General features: G+C 32.3%; 1 protein-coding gene across 1 annotated transcript in view; it reads left to right on the top strand.

Moving 5' to 3' along the window:
- Window positions 1-1,993: 1,993 nt before the first annotated feature.
- LOC149418599 (A disintegrin and metalloproteinase with thrombospondin motifs adt-1-like) overlaps window positions 1,994-10,036 on the top strand; it is a 135,282-nt gene continuing 127,239 nt past the window's right edge. The window contains exon 1 of the mRNA XM_089638868.1: window positions 1,994-2,468. Within this exon, the coding sequence (XP_089494994.1) occupies window positions 2,388-2,468 (81 nt within the window). The 5' untranslated portion in view covers window positions 1,994-2,387. The remainder of the gene's footprint in view (window positions 2,469-10,036) is intronic.

Genomic DNA, 10,036 nt, shown 5'->3' with positions numbered 1-10,036 from the left:
TTTGCATTTTGCATTTTAAATGCTTTTCTCAATGCATTTTCCATTTTAAATGCTTTATTGCAACATTCTTCATACTATCTCAACTCATCTTTTTTTCATAAGCCCCAAATATCAGTCGGTCCTCAACCTAGCTATGAGAGATAATTTACATTTGTCAAGTTGCTCCCTGGTAGGAGCCCTGGCAATTGAGTGATACCATTACAAAAAAATACTGATTCAAATACTAAACAAGGGGCCATGACGCTGTAATATTAAATGTAAGATAGCAGTTTCTATGTTTTTACATTGGCAACAATAGTCCCGCGCAATTTTTTTGTGGTTTCATAATCTGTAGTCGTAGTGTTTTTGGATTTACCATCATGTAATATGTTTGTTCTACATTGATGTCCATTATTAAATGACAAAACTGTTTAAAAATTCTATAATTATTTTAATTGTTTAACCTGAGAAACCATTTTGCATTTTCAATGCATTTTGAAAATAGGTATTTTGCATTTGAAATGCTTTTCTAAAAACCATTTTGCATTTTACATTTTCAAATGGAAAAATTTTGACCCATTTCCATTTTGCATTTCAAATGGTTTTGGGTACCCATTTTGCACATCTCTGTACGTGAGACACAAGCAACGAAACCTTGATCTTTTACGATTGAATATCAAAATAACACCTCTTATTAGAAAACCCTGTAGTTTGTCAACAAAATCTGGTAAATAAAATGGAATATATTTTTTTCATTACTGTGGCAACACAGAGTAACGCCGATTTTAGAACAATTTTTTTCGTATTTTTTTTGTTGTTATTATGCAAGTTCGAGCTTGTTTTAGTCTTATTTTGATCCTATATCTCTGTAAATAGCTTATTCAATATATATGTGGATAAATTTCATAAATACAAAAAAAAAACTTTTTATGCCATTGTTATCTTGTGTTAAAATATAACAAAAGTGAATATTAAATTTCTTTAGAATTTGATTTAGAATTGTAGAATAATTTTCTCTCGCGAATTAGAACTGCTTTCTGAACACAGTTTATTATTGATGTGAAGTATTCACTTGAACCCATGGAGGAATACTATTATAATATTATTATTCTTCCATGCTTGAACCCTTTTATTTTCTTAGACCCGGTTGTTTCGCATAAATTCATGTGTGACAAAGTCATCAATTGGCCATTCAGCGCCATTTTGTTTTTCGACAATTGAAAATTTCCCGTTAAATGGCGGTTTCAGCTTTTGAACAAATTGTGATCAGCAGAAGATGACAACTATAATGTTGTTAAGCTTGTCAGCTTGTTACAATTTTATAGAAAGCTGAAACGCACATAGAATCAGAGTTTAACAGAGACGTTTCGATTAAACAAAAACAAATGAAAATACATATTACAAAATCACTGGGAAACCGTAAAATGTAAACTAATTTATTTTGACATTTTTCCTAAATTCAGAATTTCCTAGTGGAGGAAATGCTTAATTGTATGACATTTGTATTTAAATTCGTTTGCTGACTAACTCACATTATAAATTTGCAGTATTTTGAATAAATGAGAGACTATTACATTGTAATTTAATTTATTTGGTGATGTTAAAACACATTATATTATTTATAGTACCTAGGTATAAATACCTAAAACTTGGCCTCCACCAAGGAAATACCTATTTCCCACTCACCCATCGTTTCCAAATTATAAGTAATTATGCAACTAATAAGACCACTGGAGTTTATTAATGCATTGTACCTGTATCGTTTTAGCAGGAATCTAACCCACGACCTCCGTAAGCCAAAACGATTATTACCACAAAATTGAAGCTGTCTTATTTTTCCCAAGGGTGCACGGCGGGTGCAAGTTTCATGTGAAACATTCACCTGAAATACTGTTATCGTGTGACTCTCTCGTTTTCAAAGTGAATTCAGGCACGCGAGTGGGAGTGCAAAAAGCGCCTCAGCTGTGGCCAATAACAAAACCAAACCGCATTTCCTCTCACTGCCGCGGTAGCATTGACTGAATACGAACGCTTTACCCAGCACGCGACCTCTACTCTCTAAAAACACAATCAAATCGGAGAATAAAATCACTTTTTACTACAAAGTGTGCGCCGGTTCCTACGCAACACAAAGAATCAAACAATTTGCGGTTATCAATCAGTAGTATAATAGTTCCTACCCAAATCAAACAAAAAGTATTACAACACAGTGTTATGAAGTGAAATTCAAAGTGTTTAAATTAATTTTAAATATTATTAAATTGTGCGGGAAGCTACAGCAATAAAAACAGTAATGGATTCCGGTTAGAATCTTCGTATTATTCAAGTACTTGCGTATTGTTTGAGGCTGAGGAAAGTTTAGATTTTCCATGGGCCTGGCAACCCCGAGGGAGAGGTGAGGGGTTGCGATGCGTGCGCAAGGGTGGTGCGCATTCGCCGCAGTTCTCCAACTTGTGGCGGGATGTTTGTCGGATCTGCCAAATGTGAAGGTAGGTTATTTTATTATTTAATAAACATTAATTTCTATGTCTGTAACTCTGGCTCGATTAACTCTAGAACTTTTGCTTTGGATTTAAGTAAGCATCCTCATTTAAAAAAATTGGAAGTGTTTTTTTAAGAAGGGTGATTAAGTACCTACCTGTTATATGATACTTTTAACAAAAAATAATTTTAATAAGTTAAGAGTTAAGAGTTCTGCGCTAGTATTATAATATTAGATAATTTATGTGATTGGAAAAGCCGTTTTCTCTCCATTATTAAACAGTTTAAATAATTGGCAATGTATCGTAAAGAGTTTTAAAATCAAAATAAACACAAAGAGAATTTGAAATATTCGAAAAACACATGAAACATGTCTAAGGCCCCTGTGATTTACCCAAAGGTTTGCGGTGCATAGGCAGTAAAGTTATCCTATTGATTGAAATTGGTGCCTGTTAGATACCTCCAATTGTTTTAATTAACGTATTATTTGCTCTCTGAGGGTTCATTTTACTGACGTATTAATGAAATGCACATGAGAAAAATATTTTGTGTAAATGTTCTTACTAAGTAAGATATTTTCATAACCTTTAAAGAAATGCGAATGTTCGTAGGTACCTACAATCATTTCGTAAACTTTTAACTAAAAACACTTTCTTGAACATTTAAGAAAAAATTTGTTTAGACATTCATTTCGTTAACGATTATAATTTCAATAATAATTGTGTAAATAATCATTTTATGGAGGAGGGTTATCTAAGAAAAGTCAGTAATAACCTTTGAAACCAAACCATATTTTTTGAAAAACTATGAGAAATCCCTGTGCTTTTCTGCAAAAAATAAAATACCTAGTTTTATTTTTATTTCTACATTTTCATGTCCCTTCCACACAAGGAAACATATTGTAAGTACGCACTACGAAATATTTAATATCTGTAAATTGTTTCGTCATTGTAACCAATTTACTGTTTTATTTACATAATTAAAAAAAAAAACTATTACCATTTACCTTCTTAGTTAATTGAAAAGTAGAGGTGTTTGAATGCATACTTTAAACAGATATTGTGGTTTGTTGTTATTTATTAAACACCCTTCAAACATATTTTAAATTACCTACTTAATTTAATTATTATATAAAATATTTATAAATCAAACATCGTTGTGTTACAACAATTATATGAATAAATTCAATATATGAACTTCACTCGCCATAAGCCATAACACTGGAACGTCTATAGCATAACGGGTATAAATAATACCTAGAAAACGTTTTTACTATACACAATTTATTGCATGAAATAAATTTTAAATGAAATATATTTTTTTTATAGTAAAATTTTCATAAACAGTTTTTGGTAAACCAATATATTACAGATATAGAACAAATTTAATAAAGGTACAGTTATGAGAAATTGTAAAAATAGCATTCATAAACAAGTTTAGTAGTATAAAAAATAACAATAGTAGAAGTAACTACTTGCATAACATGTGTACATGAGATTGTTTCGCGGTAATGCAACAGATTTTAAAGCCTAAGGTGTATGAACTAACGCAACAAATCTGCCTCAAATACCATCTTGATATTTTGGACATTTGAGCTTTGTCCGTTAACCACTGATTCTCAGCCTCTCAAATTTCAAACTTTGGTCACATCAAATTTATTCAAAAATGTGTTCTATTTAGCCCAATAGCCTCCACTCCGTCTCACTTACACTCACCTGACATCGTAGATCTCCATCCCATTTGAATTTCGTGAACACAGTTTTGTATTGGAAATGTAAGTCTCGATTAGACAAATATTTGGATCACGAAACACGGAGTTCTTGTGTTATTCTTTCATCTATTTGTATAAAGAAAAGTGTCTATGGCGGTCGGGAGGGGTGCATTTTATTTTTATACAAATCTAGTTTTATTCCAAGATAGGTGAAATTTTGCGTATTTGACCTTCAAAAGAAGAGGAAGATGATTGATTGTCCACACGATATTTCGGTAAACAATCTTATCCCCTTTTTCAAACCCTAAGTCGAATTTTGAGTCTTTTTGCTGACATAAATTCGGCTATGTTGATGCGATTTCGAAAAAGCACCACCATCCCCTTATCACACCGTTTAAAGCAGAATTTTGATAATTCTTGATGAAATTTTACACACTTGAAGTTCAAAAAAGATGAAAATTACTGTCTATCGCTTTAACGATCGAGTCAAACGTTCAGACAACAGGGCCCAAATTCCAACCGTTTTGTTGTTCTGTAAAGATTAAGTAAGTCATCTAATTATGAATTTTACGGCAAAATTAGGTACGATTTTAATTGTCTCTGAAAACGGTAAAAGTCCCGCGTTGGATAATAATATGCAAATTATCTGTTAGAACTTTTCCAAGAGAAAGAACCCATCGCGCCGTGGCGAGATTAAGTACCAATCAACTACTGTGTACCAACTAACTACCAACCACCGCTGTACACTTTGATGGAAACATTAACATGCTAAATAACTAATAGGTTGTATGCGTCTGATATCTTCCCAGACCTGAACTTTCTCTACAGGTGTGCGTTTTGTAAACAATTAATTTCACTTCCCATTTGATCTTATCTTGGTAGGTAAGAACTAGATTTTATCTATGGAACGTTCTCTATTTTTCATTATCCATAGGTTTTAGTTACAAATCGACTCCGCAGAATTGCTAAAAGAAGTGTTGACTATTTTTTCGAAATCATAGATTTTTAGTATTCATTAAAATAACAAGTTAATTATATGTCGATCTGTAATACGCTTCACTGGTGAACTGACCCGAACGAGAAATTTTCCGGTAGGCCGGTCCGATGTAACCGTAATATTTAGGGTATTTTTAACCGAAAATCTTTAATCACATTAATGTATTATATTTAGATGTGACATGAAGCGAAAAAATAGGTTCCACTTTTTGACCTCCAACTATACCTAATGAACATATACCTAGTTTTAAAAATATATTAATGATAATTTTTTAGTAAGGAATTATTATTTACTCCCAGTGACTTGGGTATTGTATTTCACAATTTACAATACTATATCCGTGTAGTATATGCTTAAATTCAATAAGAGTGAATACTCGTAGTTTTGTGAACAGTAGACCTCGTGTTCAAAAAGTATTTTTCTATCTTCTCTTACATCTAAACAATCTCCTCTGAAATCATGGTTTGTTATAAAAAGGTACTTAAATGCTTACCTACTTAATTATAAATATATGATGAGTGTAAAACTTTTCTGTTTTAAATAATAGATTATGCAATTTTTCAAAATAAACGCCACCACTCCACTCACAAACTTTCTTCAGTCCAGTAGGTACAGTAATATGTCTCGATAATTCCGATTTGGCTCTTAGTAGGTACCACGATCATGCAAAATCTAGCCGGATATAAAGGTAGTATCTAACACGGCCACCATCTTGAACCGGAAATATAACGCAACAAACAGACATATGAAATGCCAAACGGTCGAGATAAAACAGGACTTCGCAGCTCTCAGTCAATAATGTGGTTTTGATAAAAAGGATCACTAGCCAACTTAAATGCCATGATTTTTTTATTGTCGTTTTCGTGACAGAATACTTTTTAGGTTTGAGTTTACCTAGCGAAAACGGGTGTACGACTTGAATAAATTTAAGATGGAAACCAGGGTAGAAAATCACGCGAATCGTCTCGGAAATACTATCAGAATAAAACGAGGCAAATCATTTTTCATCGTAACTGTTCGTGATAAACGATGTTGTAATAAAAATATGGCTTCAATTTGCTTCTCGCTATGATTGGCTTGACAAGCTCACGTTTGAATACAATTTTGAAGATCACGAATGTGCTTAACACGAAGAGCTGTGGAAATATCGCAGGATTGATTGATTTTCATAATTTTGTAAATAATTGGTGGTATTGCTTGCATTACAAATTTACAAAGTAGCGTTTATCGCCATTTTTTAGTTATGACACTTAATTATTGTGTTTCGAATCTGAGAAATATAAAATAATCCCGCTCCCTTAAGGCCTGCGTACAGAAAGAATGCGGGCAAGAAGTACGCAATCCCGCGCCACACCGACTCGTGTATGGTCACCAACAGAAATAAATGTACTATACATTCTTACTGCACCAGATTTAGGAGGGAGCGGGGTTAGATAAAACCTACAGTAATTAAAGAAAATGTTTTCCTTGTGCGTATGTGTGTGACACTTTAAAACATGAACCTGAAGCTTATTTTGTGAAATATATCAAAGTACAAAAAGTATAATTTTAATCCAGAAAAGCAATAAAATACTATCGTATCAGCCTATAAAATATTTACCAAGAAAATTGATTTTTTTTATACACTAGCTGACGTGTACCCGGCGCGGGTTTACGCAGAGTTTTTCAAAATCAGACAGTAATAAATAAATGAAAATATGCACCAAATTTTCCCCTTATTTTGTACATCGAGTGTGCAAAATTTCATGAAGAAGTCTCAAAATTCTGCTTTAAAGAGTAGGAAAGGGGGATAGCGGGATGAACAGAGTTTTTTTAACATGACTGAAACAGTGACCTTCCTCTTGTTCCAAAGGTCAAGTGTGCAAAATTTCATAAATCTCGGAATAAAACTGTAGATTTGTATAAAAATAAGGCCAGGCCTCTCACTTGTATAGAGAGATAGATAGAAGATTTGAAATTTGCTTTTGTGAAATAAAATTTCACAGTTTTCATCTTGATAAGTCAAGTCACATTCCGTGATTTTTCACGGGTAACAACCATTTATTGTTGAAAATTGAGCTCTGTGTAAAATTAATTGACCACGATTTATGAAATGATGTTAACGAGAAGAACGAGAAATTTACATCCATTTAACGCTCACTTTCCACTTTTAGAGAATTATTTTAATAAATTTCTTGGTTTCCTACGAAAATTCACTATAATACGAATTGAAATCTTTAATAATTTGGTCTTGTGAACATCGATAACGCGATGGAATTATTATTAATAATGAAAATGATAATCATTTAAGGAAATCAGTGCTATCTACAAGGTAGAAAACATTATGGATGATATATCAAATAAGAACGCCATTAAAGTTACTTACAGATATATATTTATTTATTATACGCCCATAAGAGCTTTTACAAACATTTGATAATATGAACATAACAATTTAGTGAAACATTTGCATTTAAAATTATACAGAACCTATACAAAAGAATACGCTAAACTTAATTGTTATTATTACTGAGGTATATTGTTATAGCCTTCTTGTAACTATATTCCGTGCAGTTGAACAAATCTACAATTTCTGAGAAAACATTTCCAACTGCATGCAATCTAGGTACAAGCGGATATCTAAATGACTCAGTCCTGATATTTTTATGGCAATTAAAAAGAGTTTTGGATCTACTAGTTCTTATAGGTATATGGAAGGTAATTAGACTTAATAAATCAGGGCTGTCTATGATACCATTAACAATTTTATAAATAAAAATTAAGTCGTAAAGAAGTCTTATAATTTTTTTTATTTATATGTATAATTTAATATTGATACTTAAACGAGAAAGTGGTGAGCGAACACAGAAGCACCTCCCTGGGTGGCAGGAAATAATGTCCGCTATTGGTGAACGAGTCGCCATTTTTCGAAACATCAAATAGATAAACCAGATTTGTGATCTATAATATATATCCATTTGAAAGTGAAAATATTTGGTCAATTTCCCCCAAAGCTTTTTTATAAAGTTGTCCTTACTTCGGCCACACGGACGTGCCCAAAACGCACCTCTACCGGTGTATATTTTCAGTGTCTTTATCTATATCAATATAAGTATTATATCATACATATTTTCCCGTAACTTTGACTATAAGATGTGACGTGCTATAATGCTGAAAATCTGTTTGCATCAAACATTGAAAACGCTCGAACGGTGAACAAGATCATGAAATTGGCACATTTTTCTCAAATAAATGTGTAGTTCATTGAAATGATTTATAGCTCCAAACGTATTTTTCGTAATGAGCTATGGAGTTTTTAAATATCCAGTTATTTACTGCCAAAAAATAAACAATGCGCCATATTTTTGGTTCTATGTTTGAGAAGAAAACTCAAATGAACTGAAACTCGGACGAAACCAGGTATCTATTAAATAACTATACTTGCAAGTTGTATGTTTAACCTGGTTCAGCTGACATTTTAAATACAAATAAACATGAATTATTGACATATTTTCTGGTGTTGCAACTCTGGATCACAAACAGTAAAACATCTACAAAAGTTATCATGAATATCAAAATGTGTTTTTACTGTTTCGGAAAATTGCAAAATTTAATTATTTAACAGTAAAATTAAAATGTTCACTCTTTGGAAAATATCGCAGTGACACTACGGTAAATAATGCAATATGGGCGCTTGTTAAATACTAGTCAAGCACCAAGAAGTTTAGTGCTTATTGTAAACTGTAGCCTACAAGAAGTAATAAATGAAAGCATCGGTGCACTAAATATAATAAAAATACGCATTAATTGCACAATTTCATTTTGTGTGCAGAGCTGTAGGTCATGTACGGGTACTGACCTTTTAGTGTATAAAATAAACTAAGGAATTCTTCTACCAGAGATTACATTACGAGTTTTGGAATAAATAATATAAACCAATACTTCATGAGATTAGAGTGTTGTTAGAGGATTCAAACGGCTCCTTGTGGTTTTAATAACGATGTTACCGTAACCAATAACCGCATTTTTTGACAGTTATGTGTACATTGTCAAAGTAGCTGTCAATGCTCAAAACGAGTTTAAATCCAGAGATCTCGAATTACAGAATTTCAGAGATTTCTTTTGTTGTAATTAATGACGATATCGTTATCTTTATTAGCGTGTATATCATACATTTGATCCTAACACTTATTCACGGTTCGTTTGCTAGAACATCTGAATGAAAAATACAATTTTTGGAGGGCACATATCTGCAGAATTGGAAGGACGAATATTCGAGAACAATTGATTCATAATATCTTGAGGAACTGATGTATTAAGTTCTCAGATATCTCATGGGACAGTATAATGGAAGGCCAGATTTTATTAGGCAATTGTTAAAAAATTTTTAGTATGTACATTTTGAGACAGTGCAACAACCAAGTTAGAGCCACCAGATAAAAAATCATTAAAACAAAGAAGATGAACCATTCTCAGTTCTTATTATGAAACCACACTAAAAAAAGTGTTGCCAACATCGTTCACCCCATATTACTGCAAATGGCATTAAAGTACGGTGACGCTCAGCATTTGTTTAAACCTATACACCAAACGCATAACTTTCATTGGCTCCGTCGTGTTGATAGTCCGTGCAATTTTGACGCAGTTCGGCGACAGTCGACACGCTTACATGCCATATTACATCTACCATTGTTTAATTCTTTATTTATATATACGCCTAAAAAGGCTTTCACATAAAAGAGATACATGAAGCAGTGTACGTATGAGAATATCTGTATCATACAGGAGATACTGACAGTAAATAGATGTAATCCATTGTAAAGTAGGTACAAAATACACAGTTGTAAAATTTTGATTATAAGTATAATGAGAAAATATTAAGAAATGAT

The sequence above is a fragment of the Hesperophylax consimilis genome, chromosome 13 (assembly GCF_061612785.1).
Source record: "Hesperophylax consimilis isolate HC1 chromosome 13, BYU_Hcon_1.0, whole genome shotgun sequence".
NCBI lineage: Eukaryota > Metazoa > Arthropoda > Insecta > Trichoptera > Limnephilidae > Hesperophylax > Hesperophylax consimilis.
Note: the sequence above shows the minus strand (reverse complement) of the source record. Positions and strands in the feature narration are given on the sequence as shown.